Consider the following 25,861-nt stretch of genomic DNA (forward strand, 5'->3'; position numbering starts at 1 on the left):
TGCGGCTGGCTTCCGGGTGTTAAGAAGCGTGGTTTGGCGGGTCATGTTTCAAAGGGCGCATGTCTCGACCTTCACCTCCCGAGCCCGTTGGGGAGTTGCAGCGATGAGACAAGATGGAAATTGGGGCGAAAAGGGGGTAAAATACAAAAATAAATACTCCTCAGTTGCATCAACTGTCCGGGTGGCTGGTCTCAGACGATCCCTGTAGGTGAAGAAGCCGGATGTGGAGGTCCTGGGTTGGCGTGGTTACACGTGATCTGTGGTTGTGAGGCCGGTTGGACGTACTGCCAAATTCTCTAAAACAATGTTGAAGGCGGCTTATGGTAGAGAACTGAACATTATATTCTCTGGCAACCGTTCTGGTGGACATTCCGTCAGTCAGCATGCCAATTGCACGCTCCCTCTCAACTTGAGACATCTGTGGCATTGTGTTGTGAGAAAACTGCACATTTTAGAGTAGCCTTTTATTGTCCCCAGCACAAAGTGCACCTGTGTAATGAGCATGCTGTTTAATCAGCTTCTTGATATGCCACACCTGTGAGGTGGATGGATTATATTTTCAAAGGAGAGATGTTAACTAACAGGGATGTAAACACATTTGTGCACAATTTGAGAGAAAGAAGCTTTCTGTGCCTATGGAAAAATTCTGGGGTCTTTTATTTCAGCTCATGAAACCAACACTTTACATGTTGCATTTATATTTTTGTTCATTAAAAATAGGAGATCTATTTAGGGTACTGTATTTGTTTTAAGTTTCTTTCTGACCAGGAGATGGCACCAGTGTATCCAAATCCCCTTCCTTAGATCCCTTTAAAAATTCTACTCCAGCTTTTACAGGTGGCCAAAGCATTTTAAAAAACGAAGTCAGGAGAGGAAGCTACATTAAATCTGTGTTTCTGCACAACTGGCCCTGTGTCTGTTCTCTGGGATGGGAAGGCCCTGCATGTCTTCCAAAGCGGCAAAAACTCCTGCCTCTTCCCTTATGTATATATAGTATAGTAGCTTTGAGAGAATGGTGACAATTCTTTCCATATCTCCTCTGAGACCTGTTGTCCTTAGTGAAAGGTCAAAATCCTTACAGGCTTTTCTGCTACATTTCCCTTGTATTAAAAATGGCTGTTTAAGATTGATATTTAGTATGGACCTCTAGATAGATGCTTCTTCTCATCTCAATTGGGGATGTAGGCTAGGTGCAGACACAGATGGTGCTAACATAGGAAAAATAATGAAAATAATGGCAGGCTGTAGTACCTTGAAAGGCCATATCCCGACTGCCATTATACAAATCTAGATTTGATCTGATCTGTTTTATTGTCATATACACCGGATAGGTGCAGGGAATTGTGTTGTTTTACAGGATCAGCCATAGTAGTACGCCAACCCAGGAGCAAATTAGGGTTATGTGCCTTGCTCAAGGTTACATCAACATATTTTGTTATAGTTTTAGAGCACTGGGCAAAGTACCATCATTCATGAAGAGTGTTGTCGATGTGTTCTTGTCTGTGAAAGGGTTACCGAGTAGCACTTCTGTCGAGCATTCCCTAGTGTGTGTATCATAGAGTGGCACCTCCTTCCTCAGCACACTCCAGACAATGTGTGTGTTTACGTGTGTATGTGATTGTCTGGGAATGATCATCACTCTCAGGCTATGAGTGGGTGTGTCAGGGAGAATGTGAGGTTGAGTTGTGAATGTTTATACATGTGAGTATGCCTCCTGACTGGCACTTCCTGCCTTTTTCCTTATCGCCCCCTGTACAACTGTGTGTGTGTATGGGGGGGACTGTAGATTTATCTCACATTGATCAGAATATGGCTTCAATGCAACCACACACACACAAAAAGTGGGCTCTAACAAAAATAGTTGAACGAACAGAATGAATTTTAGCTTAAGGATTTTTGATACACCCAAAGAACATGGTGCAAAATGTTATTTAAAAAAACATACAAAATTTACTCTGAGTAACTATTGATGTGAGTGGGGCAAGGTCAGGGTTGGCCAGCGTAGTTCAATGTTGGCGGTTGAGAAAGCTGTGTTCACTGCCCATCCCCCACACTCACAAGAGGAGTGTTTCTGCTAGCGCGGCTGCTGTTAGGAGCGAGAGACAGAGAGGGGGTGGGTAGGGAGAGGGCGGGGGAATTAGTGAGAGGGTGCATTAGTAGTCTCGTTCAGGCAAGGTTTTCCCTCTAAAATTCTGAGCTAATATCCATTTTATAGGGCCCAACTGAATTTTGATATTTAGAACATGCTAACATGACCAGATTGTAGCTGATTTGTGTGACTATCTTATTTATTTTTTATTTTCACTTCCTCATTCATTCTTGCGGCCTCATCCCATATTGCGCTCCGCAGTTCGCACACGATGACACATCGACACTGGTGAAATGCTACCCCCTCACACTCAGTCCTTGCCCAGAGCAGGAGTCTTTCAACCAAACGACATTCGTTGAACGTGGATACATCATAATGAAACAATGTAAATAATAGTTAATATTATTCAGACTTCCAAACCATGAAACATGACCACTCAATCATCAGGTTCCTGCTTGGCCTGTCTCATGTTGAATTGTTCAAAAACAGTCGATAGAATGGAACAAAGCAAAGACGCATGTTTTGAGAATAGTTGCATTTAAAACGCAAACATCACTTTATAAATGCAACCACTTATGCCCTTATACAATGTAAAAATGAACGAATCCACTCCGTGTTCCCACTGAGGTCCAATCCGTACTTTACTTATGTTTATACGGCTCAGTAAAATGGCTGTATCTCGCGGAGCCTCGTGCTGGTTCGCTCCGTTCCTTGCCTATGCTCTCGCTCAGTAAAAGAGCCCCCAGAATATTTGTCTGTTTTTATGTATCCTTGAGATTTATTATTACGTGTCCAATTATTTTCACATCGGAATCGGGAGACAAAACCGGATTCGGTCCGGTGAAAGGGGTGGGAATGAATCGGGACAAGGATAAATGGTTATAAACAATTATTTATATTCAATGCTAGCGTTTGATTGTGACTGACTCGCGGAGAGAGGGGGGTATTATGGCCGCTCAGGTCGCCAGCGCCGCCACTCTCAACACAAGCCCGCCTTCCGAACTAAAGAAGCCGGATCGAGACCCAAAGGAGGATTCTATACTGGGGGAAAAGCAGCAGGAAAACAAGCAGCCGGGATTAGTGCGCGGATCTCCGGGCCGGGGGGATCTGCACGACGGGGCCGATGTTGGAAATGCAGGGGGAGGAGGGGAACCTGAGATGAAGAACGGGAACGGGAACCCGTCCAGGACTAATAATAATCAGAATGATTCCATTGGATCCGAGGGGAATAACCATCCCGGGATGGTACACCACCACGGGTCTGGTTTTCCTCCACCTTCTTATGGATACAGTCAACACTACGGCCGGGCCCCTTTTCATCAACATGGCGGACAACAAAGCCCTGGCATGGCAGCTGCTGCAGGTCCAGCCGTGCAGTCGAGCAATATGATGGACCCATATCAACCCAATTCGCACGACCATGGCTTTTCTAACCACCAGTTTAACAATTACAATCCATTCCCGAACAGAACTCCCTATTCTGGCCAAGGATACGGCATGAACCCCTCGCGTAATACCCAGGCTCCGGCAGCTGGGGGACAGCCAGCTAACGTTAAGCAGCAACCAGCAGGAGGACCCACAGCAATGTCTGCATCGTACAACAATCAGAGATATAATATGGGGAATCCACAGCCAACGTCTACCCCAACCCTCAACCAGCTCCTAACCTCCCCAAGCTCCACGCGGGTATATCCAAATTACCCATCTACTGAATATAGTAATCAGGAAGGAGCTAGTAAGGGACCAACAGACACGGGCAGTAGCGGTCAGTATGGAGGGGGGAATCCGGGTTGGCAACAAAGGACCCATCATCCACCGCCTATGAGCCCTGGAAGTACAGGGCAACCCCTAGGTAGAAGCCAGGTAAAGGCCCATGTTCCACCGAACCTTTATTACTATACATTTGGTGTAATCTGATGTATGTAGTTCACAACGTAGCAGGCCAGCCATTGTTGCTAGCCAGTTTGCTTGCAAAGACACTCTAAAATGGCTGCCTCTCGTTTTTCCAACACCACCTCATTAAACAGTATTTGTTTGGTTGGTATGAAATGTGTCACGTTCAGGCAACCATTCTTCGGTAATCCTCCTTATGAAATGGAACTTCGAACGTACAGAGAATGAAGGAGGCCCGAATCTTGAAAGAGGTGAAAAAGCTCTAAAGGCGTATTCATTACCCAGACTTCTTTCTCGGCAGGGCGGTATATAACCCAATTAAACAGTTATTCCATAGTAGGGCTATTTAATTTGTTTGCACTGCTAACGTCAGTCGTTTTGGAATACAATTTAATGTTTATGAATAGACTATACATTTTTACGTCGACGAGTCTGTTTTGATCATTGTGGAAATTGTGAAGGAAATGCACAACATTAGCAAGGCCAGAACACTGATGTTGCCGAGACTCAAGTGTACGTGTGTTTGAAAGTGATTTGACGTGGACTGCACGAGTAACTAAATTATGTAAAATGTTACATTTTAATCATCACACACTGACCTAGTTATTTCTGAAACTGTCACTTGGCGCCTCTGTTGCCAGGAACTGCTTCCCCCACCGCATTCTGCTTGTAAACATTAGCCTAGTGATTTGAGTGTCTGACTGCAGATTGCTTTGCTCTGGGATTTGAATTGCGGAGGTAAAAATCCTGCTGTCAAAGCCAGTAAACAGTTGGTCTTGGTTTGACATGCTAGCTGAGATCTGATTGGCTCCTCATCCTGCTCTTGGCCATTTATAATTACATATGATGTAAAGCAACAACAGTTCCTGATAAGTGCACACCCCCACACTGCACAAATCCATGATTGCTCATACTAAACATATTTTTGGCAATTTCTCTAAATCACTACTTTGCAATCATCTGTTTCCCACACCTATGACATGCCTGTTTGCACTATTCCACATGCATTCTATAATAAGGAGAAATGGTCAGAGTTTGGCCCATTGACCAAGTAATCACGTTTAACCTTTGTTAATCCAGTTTGATATTGTGTGCCATTTTCTGTGCCAGCAAGTTTTTCAGCTAATGTTTATTTTTTACATGGTATAACCTGTTGAATTTCTAGATTCATGAACAAAACAGCAACCGTGGCCAACATGGTAAATAGAAGGGTTTACGGAACTCTATAGCCTACATGTATAAGTAAAGAACTGTATTTGCACCATCCTATAAAGAAAAGCAGATGAAAATGGCTATAGTATCTTGAGGGTATCTTTACCCTCATTGTTAAGCACCCACTATTTCCTCTCATTTTTGATCAAAGATCCATTTAAATAGTTTTTGTATCTGCACCATGCATTTAAAAGCTACAAATATGAAACAACATAATGTTTCTTAGTGGTTGAGATGTGTAAACAAGATGCCAGATGAGCAATTCATCACAAACAATCCATATCACAAAAATGTTAACATTTATCACAATAACAATTTGAAGGACAATAAGACTGTGTGGGTGTGATATGAATTTGAAATACAGACATTGCTAAATTAACATGATTATTTGACAAGTTCAGGTTGCACAGCCTTTATTTTGACAGGGTTTTTCACATTTGGAAGCAACTGAATTTGACCAATGTGTAAGCCAGGGTTTTCCAAACTCGGTCCTGGGGCACCCCTGGGTGCGCTTTTTGGCCTTGCACTACACAGCTGATTTCAAATAATCAGCTTGATGGTGAGTTGGTTATTTGAATCAGCTGTTTAGTGCTAGGGCAAAAACCAAAACGTGCACCCAGGGGGGGCCTTAGGACCAAGTTTGGGAAACCCTTATGTAGGCAACAACAAGAACTTGCTGCAGTACCTGATAACACAATTTGGCGCAATCATATTTGGGCATGACCACTGACCAATGTAAATATCATGGAAAGATGAAATCTGCTCTGACTACATATCTATCCATGAATATCGCCCAGAACTAACCCAACTGTCTTGAAATGTATGTACATGCTTCGAGACTACAGTGTGGCCTGTCTGATGTATGCCCAGCTGACTTTGGTTACATGTCATAACTCACTAGCATAGTAAAGCAGTAATACTCACACACCTTTACTTCTCCCTAACAAACTTCTACCTGACAATGTTTTGGTCATCAATAGGGTCTTTGTTAGGTTTGTGATGGTAATGCATGCCAATGGTAATGTGTTAGGGAGACATCATCCACTATGTCCCATTTGATGGGTTCATCTATCAATGACATACAGATGTATTCCTGAGGCAAGGTTAGGTCTACATCCTGTGGCATTGCTGTGTGTTGACACTGCATAGCGAGGTGAACATGAGCCGTGTGTGTGTGTGACATGAGTAGCTGCTGTAGCTCATGTGCCACTGTCTCTGTGTGTGACTAAGAATTCCTTCTAACCCCCCCTTGGCCAATCACAGAGACAGTCCAGCCGCCTCTCCCCCGCCTAGGGAGTCTCCACTGTCTTATGCAGATTAGCCATGTGCTGCTTTTATTTATTTCAATTCATTATCTGGAAGCTGGGAAATGTCAAGAAAGGCTTTTTGCCCTCCATTTCTAAAGGCCTTTGTTTAGCAGTGACGTTCCAGAGCTGTCTCAAGTCTCAGAGCAGTGTGCGTTGACAAGGGTACAGATAAAGAAACCAAACCCATAAGAATCCACTGTGGTAAATTAATGCTTATGTTTTCATTAGCTTGTCCATTTGTTGTTATTAACGTTGTTATCGACATGAAATGTTTTGACGACCCTTGTTTAGGTTGTTTTGAGTTGAGCAAGTTAAACTGATAGGCCTATGGTTAGCCATTTTCATAGAGTGAAATTATAATGTTGAGGAGAGGGAGGCCTAGAGATTTAAGAAAACATTCTCCATTGAAAGGATACCTGACTCATAGTTAGTGGTGTTCACATCATAACAGAGTAGAGTGAGTAGGCAACTTCTCCCTCCGTTTGATGCCATTCATTCAGAGTCAGAATTGCCGCCTTCCCAAAAAGGGAAACCGGCTTGGCCCCGAACCAAACAGGAGCACAGCTGGGATGGGTTTAAGATTGGGCAGACTGCCCTTCATTTGAGATGAGATATATAGCTCTGTTGACTTCCGTAACTATGGCACAGAAAGGTAAAAGTCAGGTTAATGACCGTGGGAAATGTGAGAAGAAAAAAAAAACTCGTGTGTTCTGTGGACTTGCCTTCTGTCATATTTTTTGTTTTTGTGCCTATCAGGATGGGAAAAGGCCTCCCTATAGCGCTTGCTGTGTTGGGAAGCTTAAAATGTGTGAGTTTGCTTGCTTGCACGAGAGACCCCTGCCAGATAATTAAAGTGCCTATAAACTATAGTATAGTCATCTGCCCGTATCCAAGTCTTTTGTGATCTATGGTACATCCTGTCACCCGTACCGCTCTGTATTTTTTAAATAGTGTTCATGTTATGAAGTGTTGTTCATGTATTTGATCTTTGTTTCTGATCCACAGCCCCCAGGTGCAATGGATCCGATGGCTAAAATGAGAGGCCAGCCGTACGGAGGAGGCAGTCCATACTCCCAACAGCCTGGGCAGGGGCCTCCCCCAGGAGCCCAGCAGGGTCATGCATACCCGGGCCAAGGCTACGGTCCCCTTGGCTCCCAGAGATACCCGGTGGGCATGCAGGGCCGCACCCCTGGGGCTATGGGGGGCATGCAGTACGGGCAGCAGGTCAGTGGTGTCATCGATCTGATTTATTCCTACATTAATCTCACACCTGAATCGGCCCTCCTCTTCACACACTACTATATGGCTTGCTTGTCATATCCCTACCCATTTGCTTGTTTTCTAACTCTGGGGTCTGTATTTGTGTATAGATGCCATCTTATGGACAGCAGGGACCAGGAGGCTATGGGCCTCAGGGCCAAGGGCCCTACTACGGCCAACAGGGCCAGGCTTCACACCCAGGCCAGCAGCAAGGGCCTTACCCCCAGGCACCACCGGGTCAGCAGGGTGGTCAGACACCCTACCCTCAGCAGTCCCACCCTCCCCAGACATCAGCCTCACACGCACAGGGTGGGCCACCCTATCCACAGCCCCACATGCCCCCCCAGTCCCAGGGCCCGCAGCCAGGTCCATCCCAAGGGCCCCCGCAGTCTCAGCCGCCCTACTCCCAGGGTCCGGCCCAGGCTCAGGCACAGTCTGGTCAGCCTCCTTATCCCCAGCTGCAGGGGCCTCCCAGCCAGCCTCCACAGCAGGCCAGCTCCCAGGTCCCAGCAGGGTCGCAGCCCCAGCCTAGCTATCCACCCACGCAGGGCCCACAGCAGCTCCCTACACAGCAGCAGCAGCAACCCCAGACACCCTCTCAACCCCCTCAGCAACCACCAGGTCACAGCCAGCATCCACAGGGCCAGCCTGCATCCTACTCCCAGAATCCTCCACAGCAACAACAGCAGCTGCAACAACAACAGTCACAGCAGTCACCTTACCAACGCTTCCCTCCTCCACCACAGCAGGTATAACTGAGTTTGGTGTTTGTGTGCAATTTATGTTTTATGATTGAGGTACCTTTTGATATCGTCATTGAACGTGCAGTACCGGTTGCCATACTTGCTCTGCAGATGGAAGGCATTGGTATTGTCACTTTGTGTATTCTCATGTCCGCATATATGTGAATGCTCTTCAATACTGATTGTCTCGTTCTCTCCCCCAGGAGATATCCCAGGACTCGTTCAGTTCCCAGTCTAGCGCCCCTCCCTCCAACCAGCCCAAAAGTGGCTCAGAGGACGTCAACCTGCAAGGCCGGCCGTCCAGCCTACCGGTGAGTCCTCACCCAACCTGTGCAAAGGTATGCTATACATTTATAAATCAAATTATTACATTGTTCTGAAATCATAATGCATTGAAACATGTTTGCATGCATCCATGTGACCCATTTTAGTGTTCACATAGTAAAACCATTGTGTGGGCTGTTGTGGTTAATTAATGCTACCCCTATTTATTGTATGTGTGTGTCTGTAGATGTCATTGGGCATGTGTAGTGTGTTTCTTGTGTTGTGGACTTGCAGAAATGTTGTGTGGGAGTCTGGGAGATGAATATTAGTGAATTTGAGCAGAGCTCGGGCCTGGGTAAAACGAGTGCGAAAGCGCACGCGCTGCTTGTGTGTGTGTGTGAGAGCGTGTATCAGATTCACATGGCAGGGTTGCTCTGCGCTGAGTTGGCATACATTCACCGTAACCATGACAACCCCCTGCTCTAATATGCTCTCTCTTCCTCGACAAGATAAATAAGGACAACTGTGTGTGTCACGTCTCCAAACCTAGTAGAAAGTGTCCTATCATGCTTTCCAAGACTGAGGAGATTAAATTGTGCTTGCATCCTCTATGTGCTTCTGTTGTGCTAGTAGACAGAGCTACGGGAAATGCATGGAATTGTTATCAAGACGACTCACTGCTAACTGTACAGTCAGCTAATGGCTGTCATGTCGATTCTATCAGGCTGGCGTTTTTCCACAGCGTCTCCTCACCATAGGTCCCGCTCTCTCCTGTCTTGTGTGTCTGCAGGATCTCTCAGGCTCCATCGATGACCTACCCACGGGCACGGATGGCGCTCTGAGTCCTGGCGTGAGCACTTCAGGTGTGTCAAGCAGCCAGGGCGAGCAGAGCAACCTGGCCCAGTCGCCCTTCTCGCCCCACACCTCTCCCCACCTGCCAGGCATCCGAGGGCCCTCGCCGTCACCCGCCGGCTCCCCCGCCAGTGCCACCACCTCCCGCACGGGGCCCCTCTCACCAGCCACAATGCCAGGTGAGCACACGTACACAAGTATGCGCACACATACATGGGTTTTTCTGACATGTACTAGGACATGTCATTTGTTATACAAATACACAATGACAACAAAATGGCCATAGATTGAAACACTGGAGCTACTGCAGCCTAGCACCTTTTAAAACCATATGGTTTTAAAAGCTGCTTTGCTGCAGTAGCTCCAGTGTTTCAATCTAAGGTCATTTTGATTAACAATATTTTAAGGGACATTAGTGGCCTTGTTCCTACTCAGACGTCTTATTTACATACTGAGATAAGCCTTCTGTTGTTTAGGGACCCAGATGCCCCCCAGGCCATCGAGTGTGCAGTCTGACGGGAGTCTGCACCCCGCCATGAGCCAGTCTCCCATGGCCCAGGACAGAGGTGAGTTCACCTTGACTGAGAATCCCCATCACACAGTACCACCCTCCTCTGCAGAGACCACTGACAGTGTGCTGTTTTAAAGAAACTTTGGTTGCACTTTCTTTTATGGTACCACTGGTATTTACCTGGTACTTACTAGAAAATTGTGTGGTAACAATGGGTACTTTCTGGTACTTACTTCAAATAATTTTACACAGTGTATAATTGGTTAATACTTTGTAATTGCCATTTTACCATGTACTTTCTAACTAAATACTAGCTATTTTCTGTACCGAGGTGTTCTGATGTGTCTTATGAGAGATTTCCAGTGTTTTTTTGGAGGATTAACATATCTTTCACTCTCTCTTCTTTGACCCTGCCAGGGTTCATGCAGAGAAACCCCCAGATGCCCCCCTACAGCTCACCACAGTCTGCCTCTCCCCTGTCACCCCGACAGTCCTCTGGAGGCCAGATGCACCCTGGGATGGGGCCTTATCAGCAGCAGAACAACTCCATGGGGGGCTATGGACCTCAGGGTGGGCAGTATGGCCCACAAGGTGAGTTCTGTGGGTTACACTGTGCAACAAAGGAGAGGGTCTCGAGGCAATTAGTTAAAGGATCATTTGGTTTAGTTTTGCATTAAGAGAAGTAAGTTATATTTTATGTTAAAATTTAAACATTTGGTACACTTGAAAAATAATAACTCTGTTGAAATACCAAATAGACTTTAAATCATTTTGATCTTTAACATTTTGGTTGTCCTCTGACTGCTAATGTATAAATGCTTCCCACTTAATTATCTCACCATCCTGTCAAGTTGCTTCTTGTTTGTTCCCCCAGCCAAACCCATGGAATATGTATTTCTGCCTCATAGGAATTCCATCCTATCAGCTCATCCCTCCCTCTCTGAGTCTAGCGCAGCTATTTTTAACCATGGAGAATAGTCAGCTGACATAGCAGAGCCCCCCTGTCAGTAGCGCTGCCACTGTGATGGCAGGCTCAGCGCTCAGTGTCCACAGCTCCCACTGCCAGCTCACTATAGTGCCTTGCACAACTTCAACAGACATTCGCTGTCAAGTCCACCTTTTACAATAGAACCCCAAGTTGATTAAATATTTAGTTTGATGTTTTGCGCATATAACTAGTCTTCCCAATGTCACCTGAGCAGTGTTTTTTTGTTACACATACATTTTTTACACACACTGTTTTTATCCATTCTACTACAGGTTACCCCCGGCAACCTGGCTACAACAACATGCCCAATGCCAACTACCCCGGCCCTGGCATGGGCAACCCCATGAACCCCGGCCCTGGCATTGGCAACCCCATGAACCCCATGTCTGGGCAAGGGGGGCCACCGTACGCGGGCATCCCCCCTGGTAGAATGCCTCCGGGCCAGATGGGAGTGCGTCCCTATGGCCCCAACATGGGGCCCAACATGCCACCCAACATGGGCAACATGCCACCTCAGGTGGGCTCAGGGATGTGCCCTCCCCCCGGCCTCAACCGGAAGGCCCAGGAGGCTGCAGCTGTAGTCATGCAGCACACTGCTACCAACTCCATACACAGCAGGTACACTATGCTCTTTACTAACCCATATTACACATGTACAGTGCACTCTGAAAGTATTCAGACCCCTTGACTTTTTCCACATTTTGTTACGTTACAGCCTTATTCTAAAATTAATAAAATATTTTTTTCCCCTCATCAATGTACACACAATACCCCATAATGACGAAGCAAAAACAGGTTTTTAGAATTTTTTACAAATTTTTTATTAAAAATAAGAACTTAAATATTACATTTACATAAGTATTCAGACCCTTTACTCAGTACTTTGTTGAAGCACCTTTGGCAGAGATTACAGCCTCGAGTCTTCTTGGGTATGACGCTACAAGCTCTGTCAGGTTGGATGGGGAGCGTCGCTGCACAGCTATTTTCAGGTTTCTCCAGAGATGTTAAATCGGGTTCATGTCTGGGCTCTTGCTGAGCCACTCAAGGACATTCAGAGACTTGTCCCGGAGCCACTCCTGCGTTGCCTTGGCTGTGTGCTTAGGGTTGTTGTCCTGTTGGAAGGTGAACCTTCGCCCCCAGTCTGAGGTCCTGAACGCCCTGGAGCAGGTTTTCATCAAGGATCTCTCTGTACTTTGCTCCGTTCATCTTTCCCTCGATCCTGACTAGTCTCCTGCCGCTGAAAAGCATCCCCACAGCATGATGCTGCCACCACCATGCTTCACTGTAGAGATGGTGACACGTTTCTTCCAGACGTGACGCTTGGCATTCAGGCCAATGAGTTCAATCTTGGTTTCATCAGACCAGAGAATCTTTTTTCTCATGGTCTGAGAGTCCTTTAGGTGCCTTTTGGCAAACTCCAAGAGGGCTGTCATGTGCCTTTTACTTAGGAGTGGCTTCTGTCTGGCCACTCTACCATAAAGGCCTGATTGGTGGAGTGCTGCGGAGATGGTTGTCCTTCTGGAAGGTTCTCCCATCTCCACAGAGGAACTCTGGAGCACTGTCAGAGTGACCATCGGGTTCTTGGTCACCTCCCTGACCAAGGCCCTTCTCCCCCGATTGCTCAGTTTGGCCGGGCGGCCAACTCTAGGAAGAGTCTAGGTGGTTCCAAACTTCTTCCATTTAAGAATGATGGAGGCCACTGTGTTCTTGGGGACCTTCAATGCTGCAGAACTTTTTTGGTACCCTTCACCAGATCTGTGCCTCGACACAATCCTTTCTCGGAGCTCTACGGACAATTCCTTTGACATCATGGCTTGGTTTTTGCTCTGACATGCACTGTCAACTGTGGGACCTTATATAGACAGGTGTGTGCCTCCACCCAATATATTGTTCTTTTTTTATCATTGTTAATGTGTTGAGTATGCGTTATCTGGTCCTAACTAGCAGGTTTTCCTCTACGTTGAAGGTCCAGTGAAGGCAGTGAGAGGAGGAGTGATTAGAGCAGCGGGAAATAAAGAACAGAGGAGAGACTCACTGAGAGGTAGACAGGGAGAGGCAGATTAGATGTTCTCCAGCCCCTGTCACTACGAGGAATACCTGGCTCTCACATTACATATAAACACATGAAATGCATTGGAGAATTCAGATGCAGATTCAGGATATTTTCCCTCTTTAGTCTTTACAGTCTTCACAGGTGTACAAAGTCACTAGCCATTTTCGTATCAAGAACTCAAGGAATTCCCCCTTGCAATGGTACTCATAACACACTCTTTCTTATTTAGTGATATAGTTGCATAACTGATTGTTTTTCAGCATAAGAGATGAATTTCTCTGTAGGAGAGGAATGTTTTTTACTCTATCATGCTACATGCTAAAAGTGTGGTTGTCCCTCATCGTTCAGGATGCCTGGCTACCCCAACATGTCCCCTGGCATGATGGGCTCTGGTGCCCCCTATGGCCCTCCCATGAACAACATGCCTGGCATGATGAACGCGCAGGTTGGCCCGCCTTTCCCTATGGGGCCCAACATGGCCAATAACTCCAGTGGTGAGTACTGTAGTCCAATAGTGTTGCACCATGGTGCCCCAGGTATTTCTGATATGGCAGGATGACTTTGGTTGGGACAGTGGTCAGTGGCATAGGTTTGCATTGGGGTGGCCAGTAAGTAAGGCCTGATGCAATTTGTCTGCAGTGTTTTCACAATAGACCCTTTTCTCATCTGAAAGTTCTAGCATAGACTGATAGTATGGGTAGCTAAGCATGAGTTTTCCAAAACAAATATTGTTTTAGTGCAGTGGTTGTTAATCTACAGGTCACACTTGAGGAAAGTTTTTGCATTGGTTTCACCAGAGCATTTCCTATCCTGTTAGAAGATAACGTTGGTCAATGAACAATGGCCGCGGTATGAATAAGTTCTATAAGGGAAACTTTATTGTTAGTCTGTATTGCTCTGAAATTAGAATATAAAAAAATGTCAGCTGCCTCTTATGGTCGTTCAGCAGTTGTTTGGTATATGTCCTAATCCAGAGAATTGTTGTTCAAAAGCCGTTGAACAGTTCTCAACCCCTCAATGTACCCTTGTACCTAGGTATGGCCCCGAGTCCAGAGTTTGGTATGGATGGGAAAATGAACCAGGGCCAAAAGATGAACAACAAAGTGGACGGAACACCGAAAGCGGAACCGACTAAATCCAAGGTGATAAGATAATGATGACTTTATTGTCTGTCCACTTGGGACAATTTTGTTTGCGGGCTTGTGTGTATGCTAAAATAAACTACGTTATAAACCATATTGTTTGTAAACTGTTAAAACACGTGTGACAATCATACTTTTGACTTTATTCTGTGGTTGTTACAGTTGCCAATGAGCTAGCTACTAAAGGGAAATAAGACCAATTTATAACCCAACCCTTTCCCTCACGACGGCTCTCTCTTGACGCCTTCCAGAAGTCGAGCTCTTCCACGACAACCAACGAGAAGATCACGCGTCTGTACGAGCTGGGCCCCGAGCTCGAGAGGAAGATGTGGGTGGACCGCTACCTGGGCTTTATCGAGGAGAAAGCCATGGGCATGACCAACCTGCCTGCTGTGGGCCGCAAGCCCCTGGACCTCTTCAGACTCTACGTCTCGGTCAAGGAGATTGGAGGCTTCGCACAGGTCAGTGTAGGTTTGTGCTGTACTATGCATGCATGCACTGTAGTGTGTTTGATCTATGTGTTTTCCGATTGAGCTGCCCTCTTGGCCAGGTCTCCCCTGTAAAAGGGGTCTTCTGCCCTCAATGGGAATTCCTGGATAAATATAGGTTTAATAAATAAGTAGAACACACGCACAAAACACCTTAGAACAAACACACCTTAGAACAAACACACCATGCACAATTTCTTGGTTCTTATTTGCTCATCCTCTTCTCTCTGGTCCCTGTTTTAATGTCCCTGTCTTCATGCTCTATGTCCAGGTGAACAAGAACAAGAAGTGGCGTGAGCTGTCCACCAACCTGAACGTTGGCACGTCGAGCAGCGCCGCCAGCTCCTTGAAGAAGCAGTACATCCAGTGTCTATACGCCTTCGAGTGCAAGCTCGAACGCGGGGAGGACCCCCCTCCTGAGATCATCACTGACAACAAGAAGGCCAACCAGGCCAAGGTCCAGCCACCCTCCCCAGGTCAGTGCCAGACGGTTATCCACACTATGCTGGGTTGTAATTATTAGGCATCAAACGGACTGCGGACTGAAACTGGTTGGGACTACCTGGTCTTGTCCAATATGAAACGCTAATTTTCGAAGCAAAATATGTAACATTTTTTTCCGTTGTGAAGTTAAGTTTTAACATGGAGTCCCATTGAGACCAAGGTCTCTTTCACAAGGGAGCCCTGCATACGCATAATTTACAAAATACAATATAATACAAATATATATTTTTGTAAAAAATAACAATCACATTCATCAGCAAAGAGGTCAACATTTTGAACTGCCCGAGAGGCACCAGAACATCCAGTTGTAGGGAACTCTGTTCCATACATGGGGTGCAAAGAAACTAAAAGCAGATTTACCTAACTCTGAGGAGACTGAAGAGATTTCATGTGTTAGCCATCCCTGAGACCGGGTATGGTAACTCATACTTATTATTAGTTATTAACGAAGTTAGGTACGGTGGCCGTTTTTTAAAAGAGAGCTTTATGAATAAAAAGAAAGCGATGAATCGACCTACTTGAATTCAAAGAGGGCCAGCTTACTTTCTGGTAAAGAATGCAGTGATGTGTACTGAACCTGACACCGTAATAAAGCGACGTGCACTATGTTAACTGTATCTAACGGCTTTAATGAAGTGGCAGCTGCATTCATATAGATAATGTAGATTGAAGGACCTGTATAATTAAGTAATAAGGCCCGAGAAGGTGTGGTACATGGCCAATATACCACGGCTAAGGGCTGTTCTTAGTCACGACGCAACGCGTAGCCTTAGTATATTAGCCATATACCACAAACCCCCAAGGTGCCTTATTGATATTATAAACTGTTGACCAATGTAATTAGACCAGTAAATAGTAATTATTGTCATACCTGTGGTATACGGTTTGATATGCCACGGCTTTCAGACAATCAGCATTCAGGGCTTGAACCACCTGGTGAAAGTCATGTATACCCAACTCTCTCTAACTGAAATGTCCCTCTTTTGTTCCGGTAGCTGGGTCAGGCTCTCTCCAGGGCCCTCAGACCCCCCAGTCCACCAGCAGCTCCATGGCCGAGGGCAGCGACCTCAAGCCCCCCACACCCGCCTCCACCCCACACCCCACCCAGATGCCACCCGGGGCCAGGTGAGTCGCAGTGCTTCAATCTCATCCTCTTTGAGTTATCCATTGCATTCAGGAGATTCAATTCTTCAATTGGAATTTTAATTTACTTATTGAATTTAAATGGAATTCACCCCAACTCTGTTTTTAGCTGCTTTGTTAAACCCCTATTTACTCACTAAACGTCCATCTATCTTTTAGGAGCAATGTGGCGTTGCAGGACCCATTTGCTGATGGTAGTGACCCTGCTTTCCCCAGAAGGAACTCCATGACCCCTAACTCTGGCTACCAGTCTGGCATGAGTACACCAGAGATGCCAGCTCGCATGGGTCCAGGGCCCTACGAGGGTCCAGGGCCTAACAAAGACCCCTTTGGTGCCATGCGGAAAGGTGGGTAGAAGAGGCTGCAAGAAATATCCCTAGAAACTGATGGTGCTGGGAAGCTGGGTCCCTTGCTGACGGAGTGTGTATTTCTTTCCAGTTGGGGAGCAGTTCTTGCCTGCCAGTCAGGGTCCTAACAGTGGGATTGCTGAGCAGCAGCAGTTTAACCGCGGGCCTCCACCAGGTGCTATGGGGAACATGTCGATGGCTCAGAGACAGCAGTACGGACCAGGACCTTACGGACAAGGCTACGAGAGGAGGTAAGACCCTACACGCTTACAGACCATAGAAATATAATTACTTAGAAAGGACATCCAAATTCAAGTCAATGTGTCTATGATGGGTGGACTGGCGGCCATATTGAGTATATTTCTATTTCTATACAGACACCATCTTTGACTGCATAGTGAATGTGTAGAAGTCTGCTCATTTCCTTTTTTTATGGAAATTATTTGTACTAAGTATGGTCAACCAACCTTTCCTGTATGGTGTTGTTTACCAGGCCAGAGCAGGGGATGGGCCCAGAGGGCAGCATGGGATCTGTTGCACCGCAGCCAAACCTGATGCCCGCCAACGCCGACACAGGGATGTACTCGCCAAACCGCTACCCACCACAGCAGCAGCCACGGTCAGTTCACAACCCAGCACCCCTCTATCTCAGGAGAGGGCTGGCACAGACTTGTGCAGACACACACCATGCACTGACTGTCCCAGCATTTATAGTCTTGCAATATTTTAAAGATTGGGTTGTTTTTCACAATGAGGGTTTATTGGCATACTAGCAGTATACTGTAGCAATATTAGGTATATAGGCACTCGGCTTATGTGGAATGTCTTGTTGATGTGTTGTGGTTGTTTACAGGAATGATTCCTATGGTAATCAATATCCTGGCCATGGTACTCCCCCTGGTGGTTCCTATCCCAATCAGCAGCCAGGAATGTACCCACAGCAACAACAGGTGAAGGCTCCAACTCACTGCGTATGCACTGGAAGTGTGACGTCACTGTAAATCACAAACTGTAATGTAGTAACCACTAGCCAATGTAATAACACCGTCTAACTAAGCGTCTTTGCTCTGTGCAGAACTACAAGCGTCCTGTGGAAGGGGGCTACCCACCAGCGAAGCGTCACGAGGGGGAGATGTACAGCGGGCCCTTCAGTGGAGGTCCACAGCAGCAGCAGCAACAACAACCGCAGCAGCCAGCAGCAGCCTCTGCACCCCCTGCTGGCCAGCCAGAGATGTACCAACCCCAGTACAGTGGCGGCTCCTTCCCCGGCACTGATCGCCGCGTATCTGGTCCCCAGGGCCAGTTCCCCTTCCCCTTCAACAGGGAGCGCATGCAGGCTGCCACGGGGCTCAACGCCCAGCCCTCAATGCCCCCTCAGATGATGCAGCCAGGCCCTGACGGCCCCCAGGGTGGCATGTGGCAGGGCCGCGGGGAGATTAACTATCCCGGCAACTACCCCAACCGGCAGGGTGGTCCACCAGGGGGCTCAGCCCAGGGACCCGGCCTGAACCGCGGTTCGGAGGAAATGATGTCATCGGAGCAGCGCATGAACCACGAGGGCCAATGGGGGCCAGGTCAGATGGGCCCTCGGCAGCCCCCCTACGGCCCTGGAGGGACGGGCCCGCCCATGACCCGCACCCTACAGTCCAACTACCAATCCGCTCAGGCCATGCAGAACCACATTCCACAGGTGTCCAGTCCCTCCCCCATGCCCCGTGGGGGCCCCATGGAGAGCCGGACGTCGCCCAGTAAATCTCCCTACATGCACAGTGGCATCAAGATGCAAAAGGCGGGGCCCCCGGTTCCTGCCTCTCACATAGTGCCCCAGTCTGTGCAGTCCCCTCTGATCCGTAGAGACATGCCCTTTCCCCCAGGCTCAGTAGAGGCCACCCACCCCGTCCTAAAACCACGCCGACGCCTCACCACGAAAGATATCGGTATGGCCATTACAACCCACAACACCACCCACAATCACAAAAGTATTATACATGCAATATACAATATTCACTATTTAGGGATCACATTTGGACACTACAATGATAGGTTGCTTCGGATCTCTATGAAAGTTTGTGTATTGTGTGGTCCATCAGCACTGTGAAGGGTATCAGCTTGAGTTAAAATACTGTATTTGTATATCTCCATAGGGACCCCAGAGGCTTGGAGGGTGATGATGTCCCTAAAGTCTGGCCTGCTGGCTGAGAGCACGTGGGCCCTGGACACTATCAACATCCTCCTGTATGATGACAACAGCATCTCCACCTTCAACCTCAATACGGTGAGCTAACAAGACAGGTAGCCTAGCGCTTAGAGCTTTGGGCCAATAACCGAAAGGTCGCTAGTTCGAATCCCAGACCGACAAGGTGAAAAATCTGTCAGTGCCCTTGAGTAAGGCACTTAACCCTAATTGCACCAGACCCTGGCCGTGACCCCACTCGCCGAGGGTGTCTTGGGGAGAGTCGGATATGCAAAGAAACAATTGACACATAATATTAATACACACTTGTACATGTGAGAAATAGGACAAATATAAGCACCCACCAAATTATTATTATTACACTGGCCACAATGTGGGATAAGAGGTTTTAATAAAACCCCTACATGGTAAACCTATACAATCAGGAATGTAATATTTTCTGATTTAGTAGGACTTTCTGCTTTTTCTTTTCTTTTTACATTTATCCTTTCACATATTATTAATTTCCCAAACCCTTTTCCAGATTTTCTGTCTTGCATATCATACAATGCAAACTATTAATCTTCTCCTCCATTTCATCCTCAGCTGCCTGGCCTGCTGGAGCTGGTGGTGGAGTACTTCCGGCGCTGCCTCATCGAGATCTTCGGCATCCTGCGCGAGTACGAGGTGGGCGACCCCGGCCAGAGGACTCTACTGGACCCTGAAGCCCTGGACCGAGACTGGAGCTGCACGGAAGATGAGGACATGGAGGTGGAGGGAGAGGAGGATGATGACGATGAGGAAGAAGAGGAGGAGGAGGTGGTGCAGCGTTCAAAACAGCCGGCCAGGACGACATTCGAGGGACAGGCTCAGGTGAAGCAAGAGGATGAGCAGGAGTCGTGCTCGGAATGGGACACTCTGAAAGAGAAGGACGCTGAAAATGAGGAGAAGAGAGGGAAGAGCTCCTCTTCATTTGAGCAGCCCAGCTCTTCATCGGACCCCCCTACCCTGGGCCCGGCTACCCCCCAGGAGAGACCCAAACAGGCTAGCAAGTTCGACAAGCTCCCCCTCAAGATGGTACGGAAGAAGGACCCGTTTGCAGCAGGCAGGGTGAGCCAGAGAGGCAAAGTGCAGGAGTTTGACAGTGGGCTGCTCCACTGGAGCGCCGGCGGGGGGGACAGCACGGAACATATCCAGACCCACTTTGAGAGGAAGGAGGACTTCCTGGAGCCACGAGAACGGGTGCTGGTCGTCCCCACAGCCAGGAGGAAAAGGCCAGAACCAGAGATGGTGGGGGACAAGGACAATGCTACCACCACAGAGAAAGACAAGGAGAAGGGGGAGGAAGATCAGAGGCCCTCCCAGCCATCATCCACAGAGAAGGCCTCAACATCAACCGGCACCTCAGCCGACAGTAAGGAGGGGAAGTCCGAGCGCTTGGAAGCTGAGACAGAGGAAACATCACAGACGGAAGAGCCCCAGAGCCAGCAGGAGAACGACAAACCGAGCGGCCCTCCTGGTCAGCAGGTCCCCCAGCGTGTGGTGGAGGACGAGCCTCACAGCAAAGACGAGGGCCCACTGGTTACGCTGGCCAACTGGCAGGACGCTCTGGCCCGCCGCTGCATCTGCGTCTCCAACATTGTGCGCAGCCTCTCCTTCGTGCCTGGCAATGACCAGGAGATGTCCAAACACCCGGGCCTCATGCTGCTGCTGGGTCGCCTAGTGCTGCTGCACCACCGCCACCCTGAGAGGAAGCAGGCCCCGCTCACCTACGAAAAGGAGGAGGAGTCTGATGACAGCCTTGGCCAGAGGGACGAATGGTGGTGGGACTGCCTGTCGCTGCTGAGGGAGAACGGCCTGGTCACTCTGGCCAACATCTCTGGCCAGCTGGACCTCTCCATCTACCCCGAGAGCATCTGCCTTCCGCTGCTGGACGGCCTCCTCCACTGGGCCGTGTGCCCCTCGGCTGAGGCCCAGGACCCCTTCCCCACATTGGGGCCCCACAGTGCAATGTCACCCCAGAGACTGGTCCTGGAGACCCTCAGCAAGCTGAGCATCCAAGACAACAATGTGGACCTGGTCCTGGCCACGCCGCCGTTGGGTCGGTTAGAGAAGCTGTATGGGACCTTGGTGCGGCTGGTTGGGGAGAGAAAGGTGGCCGTCTGCAGGGAGATGTCGGTGGTGTTGCTGGCCAACCTGGCCCAGGGAGACAGCATGGCAGCGCGCGCCATCGCCGTGCAGAAGGGAAGCGTGGGTAACCTCCTGGGCTTCTTGGAGGATAGCCTGGCGGCCACCCAGCTACAGCAGAGCCAGAGCTCTCTGCTGCACCTGCAGGGGATGCACTTCGAGCCCACCAGTAATGACATGATGCGACGGGCGGCCCGGGCCCTGCACGCCTTAGCCAAGGTGGAGGAGAACCACTCAGAGTTCACACTGTACGAATCGCGCCTCCTCGACCTCTCCGTGTCACCGCTCATGAACTCAGTGGTGTCTCACGTCATCTGCGATGTACTCTTTCTGATTGGCCAGTCATGACAGCTGTAGGGAGCTTTGGCTCCACCTCCTCTAGGTTTCACCCCCCCCCCCCCCCCCCCCTCACCCCCTGGTTACAACCTGGCTTGTACGTGTGTCGGGGGCAGGGAAAGTTCAAGTGACTGTTTTTAATTTATGCAAACCCTTCAGATTCCACTCTCTGAGCCCGCTCTTGCTGTTCTCACTCAAGGAGAAGGGACGTCACAAAGCTGCAGTGGTGGATTTACAAACCTGAGACTCCACAAACTGACACAACTTGTAACATTAATTCCAATTAGATGACATGGAGTGGAGAACCTGGGTTTAGGAGTGTTCCACACGTTGGGGGGAGGGGGTATTTTTAATAAAGATAAATAAGTAGTTGAAAAACAAACTGTAACCAAAGTTGCTGTCTCGTTTACAGTAAGTTTGGGGATAATGTGTGCCCTTTCTCAACCCTCGAGAGCACAGTGAGTGAGTCAGACTCTGGTTCATGTTTGGAGGTAAAGCAGACTGAGGAACGGCCTGGTCTGATGGTATAGTTGCTGTAATTGGATGCTAACCAGTCAGCCTACAACTTCGTAGGCTGTTGACAGACACCTTCACTGGGGAGGCCTGTGCAGTAGATTGTAGGGCATTTTATGTGCCGTACTGCTCTTGAGTGTCAAGCATTCTGTAAACAAGTTTCATACAGAAAAACGTTGACAATGCAGCTGTACTAGAGTTTTAAAAGGTCATTTTAGTTTTGACGTTTAAAAGCTAAAAAGGCTTTCCCCAAAGTACCGAGAACCTACTACAACACCCTTACCTCCTCTCTTTAGCCCTTGATTGTATGAATTGACCCTTGTAAAAGAAATCACCTCTTAGGACTGGTTTTCAACTTCAGATGCAGCTTTGCTGTGGTGTATATATGATGTTGTACATTACACTTCCTTTCTCTGTGTCTGTCTCTGTCCGTGTCACTATTCCCACACTTTTTGTTGATGAGGAATGAAGGTGACCCATGAGTTTGGTTCCTGTCATCCAGTCCCTGCTGATAGACCCTCTCTCCTCCAGCCTCTCACTCCACGGCTCCTTAGTACGGCAGACTCGGGTCAAATCTGTTATCTCCTCCTGGTACAACAAAAAAACTCTAGATGAAGAAACACACATTTGACAGTTATTTTCTCCAGTGATATGGATTCTGCATATTTGTATTTCAGACTATGTAACTAAAAACATGTAAATTCCTCCTTTTCCCTTTTTTTGGCTCAATGAATATCATTTATTCAGTATGAAATCTTTATACTATATGTTCCACGTGGTAAGAATAAATGTACATTAAATCTTCGTAAGATGTTTGATGGTTTTGTTCCATTGGACTTGAAGTGTCTTTTTCTCAGATGTACAATTTATTAAAAAGCAGTTTATTTTTCAAAAATGTTCTAAAATCCCTGGCCCTGTGAACATACCGGGTGTGCATGTATTTTTATTCCAGCCCAGTACTAGAACACTTGATTCAACTAATGGTCAAGCTTGATAAACTGAATCAGGTTATTATGTTAGTACTGGGCTGGGATAAAAGCCTGCACACTAGTGTGCAATCCTCCATGATCAAAGAAGCACCTTGGTCTCTGCTTCCTTGGTTATGACTAGTTTCTAGTATTTGAATCAAGACAAACTAGTCTTGTATGATGAATCTATACTTTATATGGTATCGTAATTAGTATATTTATGAAAGGTCATAAAAGTTATTGTAGTATTTCATTATGCAACAATGATAACTGAACATCATTCAAAGCAAATATTATTCCCTTCTGTTTAACAGCTGGATACAATGTCCCTTTTTCACTCGAACTTTTATTTTGAAATAGAGAAAATTCCACCGGAAGTAAATATTTAGCGGACCAAGCGGTTCCAATAATAGAATGTGAAGGTTTCTGAGCTTAATGTCTATGGTTCTGACCTGGCTTCTCTAATAAAAAAAGTAAAGATATGTGTGACGAAAAAATTGACCGTGTGTAAATGAATGTCAACGTTTAGTCCAAATTGACACCGTCTATTTCGAGTATTTGTAGAGGCGGAATATTGTGTTGCCTTTTGTTCCAACGACAGCAGGCTAGCTCGCGCTAGCTATTGTTATGGGTAAGGCTGTTCATTGTAATGACAGATGGACGTTAAGACGGTACTGCAATTCGCCGCCACCACAAGAGGCTTGTCACTACTAATACAGGTCAGTAATAATAATGTATTTATTTACAATAGTGGCTGGTTAACTACAGCATAACGTCCACAGATTGAAGGACTTGGATGTTAATCAATTAGAAAAGTGTAATTGGTGTGTGCTTGTCATCTCGTTTGCTGTGCCTCCCTTTCAGGCTCTCCTAAATGCTGCAATCCCAGATCACGAAGCTGATGCATTCACTCCTCCACCTGCAGAGGTGGAGCCTCGGCTTCTGGACCCTGCAGTGCAATGGTTTCTGGGGGGCCTTTCCCACTGGGATGCAGAGCATTTTCTCTTCATCGCTGAAAGGGGTTACCTGTATGAGCACAACTACGCCTTCTTCCCCCTGTTCCCTGTCATACTGCGGGGGCTTGCAGAGACTATACTACGGCCCCTCAGTGGCTGTCTTACACTGCGTGGACGCCTGCTACTGGCTGTTGCCTTGGGTAACAGCGCTCTCTTCCTGTTGAGTGTGGTAGCACTGTATGGACTTGGCCGCGTGGTGCTGCAGGACCGGCGTCTTGCTCTAGTCTCCAGTTTGCTCTACTGTCTCACCCCTGCCAATGTCTTCATGACAGCTGGTTACTCAGAGAGCCTGTTTGCTGCACTGACCTTCGGTGGCCTCTTTCTCCTGGAGAGAGGATACACCCTTAGAGCCTGCCTGGCTCTGAGTATAGCTACTGCTGCGCGAGCCAATGGACTTGTGAATGTAGGATTCTTGTTGTATCTGCCCCTGCAACAGGCCCTGTCCAAGATCTGGGGACTGCATAAGGACAATAACAGGCACAACAAATGCCTCCACTACACCTGGATCGTCGCTCGTCTCCTGTTCACGGCTGCATTGGGCACAGCAGTTATTGCGCTCCCCTTCTTGGTCTTCCAGTACTATGGGTACAGGGCGTTCTGTACACCCTCCCTCTCCTTGGAGCAGGTTTCCCCTGCCCTCATCCAGCTGGCTGAGGATAAAGGCTACAGGGTCCCTGACGAAAACGCACCCCCACCCCTCTGGTGCCTGCGACCCCTCCCCCTGCTCTACTCTCATATCCAGGATGTGTATTGGGATGTGGGCTTCCTGCGCTACTTCCAGCTTAAGCAGATACCCAACTTCCTGCTGGCACTGCCCATGGCAACTCTGGGCATGGCGGCGGCCTACATGTACTATAGGGCTAACCCAGCCAGGTGTCTGAGACTGGGGCTATGGGACGAAGGGGCAAACAAACGGCCAGACAAACCCACACCTGGATTTTACAGCCCCAGGGTGTTTTTGTATGTGGTGCATGCTACAATGCTCCTGGGATTTGGAACATTCTGCATGCATGTGCAGGTGAGAAACTTTTCCACTGATTAGTTCATGTACGGGGATTTTAATACAGGTCTAGTGGGGGAACAACGGTCACATAATGTTAAACAAATTGCCGTGTTTGAAGATTTTTATGAAATACAGGCAGCTCATTTAGTCCATTAATGTTTTTCTCTTTTACTGATTTCTCCAGGTTTTGACCCGGTTTCTGTCTTCCTCCTCCCCTGTACCTTTCTGGATCAGTGCCCACTTGCTCTTACTCTATGAGCCCCTCCTTCAGCGAAGGTCACAACCCACATCCAATAAGGGGCAGCAGCGGGGGACACCCAGGACTGTCTTCTTGTACTTACCCCAAAACCCCATTGTTCATCTACTGTCCCGCTGGAAGACATGCTCTATCCCCACACGATGGATTCTAGGGTACTTCATCTCCTATTGGCTTATGGGCCTGGCACTGCACTGTAACTTCTTACCATGGACTTGATCTGACACTTTCTATTAAAGACCTGGGCCCGTATCTCTAAAGAATTTTTGTGCAAAAAGTGGCTCCTAGCGGCCAAATTCTAAGAAAATTCTCAGAGGCATGACGTTTTCTTAGAATTTCCCCTAAAAGTGACACGAAAATCCCAGTTAATATAAAAGCTATTCCTCAAGAGTCCTAGCGCTTAAAAGGGCTCCTAAGGCGAGATCTGCTAAGAGCAGGGAAGAGGACTTTTAGTGGCTTAGGAGTTACCCTAAGCAGCTGCACAAAATGGCCAACAGAGGAGGCAGGAGAGATGTCCTGCAAACACTGGATGACAGGGAATTATTGAGACGCTACAGATTGGATCGTGCAGGAATCATGTTTGTGGTGGATCTCCTTAGAGATGCAATTACTT

General features: G+C 47.6%; 2 protein-coding genes across 3 annotated transcripts; both read left to right on the forward strand.

Moving 5' to 3' along the window:
* Positions 1–2,098: 2,098 nt before the first annotated feature.
* On the forward strand, positions 2,099–22,814 carry LOC311140711 (AT-rich interactive domain-containing protein 1A-like). Of its 2 annotated transcripts, none has more exons than XM_084175895.1 (20): positions 2,099–3,952; positions 7,507–7,725; positions 7,872–8,510; positions 8,708–8,842; positions 9,559–9,799; positions 10,097–10,186; positions 10,549–10,722; positions 11,392–11,737; positions 13,521–13,666; positions 14,208–14,314; positions 14,566–14,781; positions 15,074–15,278; positions 16,302–16,431; positions 16,609–16,796; positions 16,888–17,047; positions 17,290–17,415; positions 17,650–17,746; positions 17,872–18,733; positions 18,941–19,071; positions 19,576–22,814. In XM_084175895.1, the coding sequence occupies exons 1-20, from the start codon at positions 3,038–3,040 to the stop codon at positions 21,502–21,504; spliced, it is 7,056 nt and encodes a 2,351-aa protein (XP_084032021.1). In that variant the 5' UTR covers positions 2,099–3,037; the 3' UTR covers positions 21,505–22,814. The 2 variants fall into 2 exon arrangements, with proteins under 2 accessions (XP_084032021.1, XP_084032022.1); XM_084175896.1 differs by having other exon boundaries at positions 2,100–3,952; positions 14,566–14,775.
* A 758-nt stretch (positions 22,815–23,572) lies between these two features.
* Positions 23,573–25,485, forward strand: LOC311139919 (GPI mannosyltransferase 2-like). The gene is made up of 3 exons (XM_084174920.1): positions 23,573–23,692; positions 23,838–25,007; positions 25,177–25,485. Exons 1-3 carry the CDS (start codon positions 23,630–23,632, stop codon positions 25,465–25,467), a joined length of 1,524 nt encoding a protein of 507 aa, XP_084031046.1. The 5' UTR covers positions 23,573–23,629; the 3' UTR covers positions 25,468–25,485.
* Positions 25,486–25,861: the final 376 nt, after the last annotated feature.

Source organism: Coregonus lavaretus, assembly GCF_964263955.1.
Source record: "Coregonus lavaretus genome assembly, chromosome: 13".
NCBI classification, from domain to species: Eukaryota; Metazoa; Chordata; class Actinopteri; order Salmoniformes; family Salmonidae; genus Coregonus; species Coregonus lavaretus.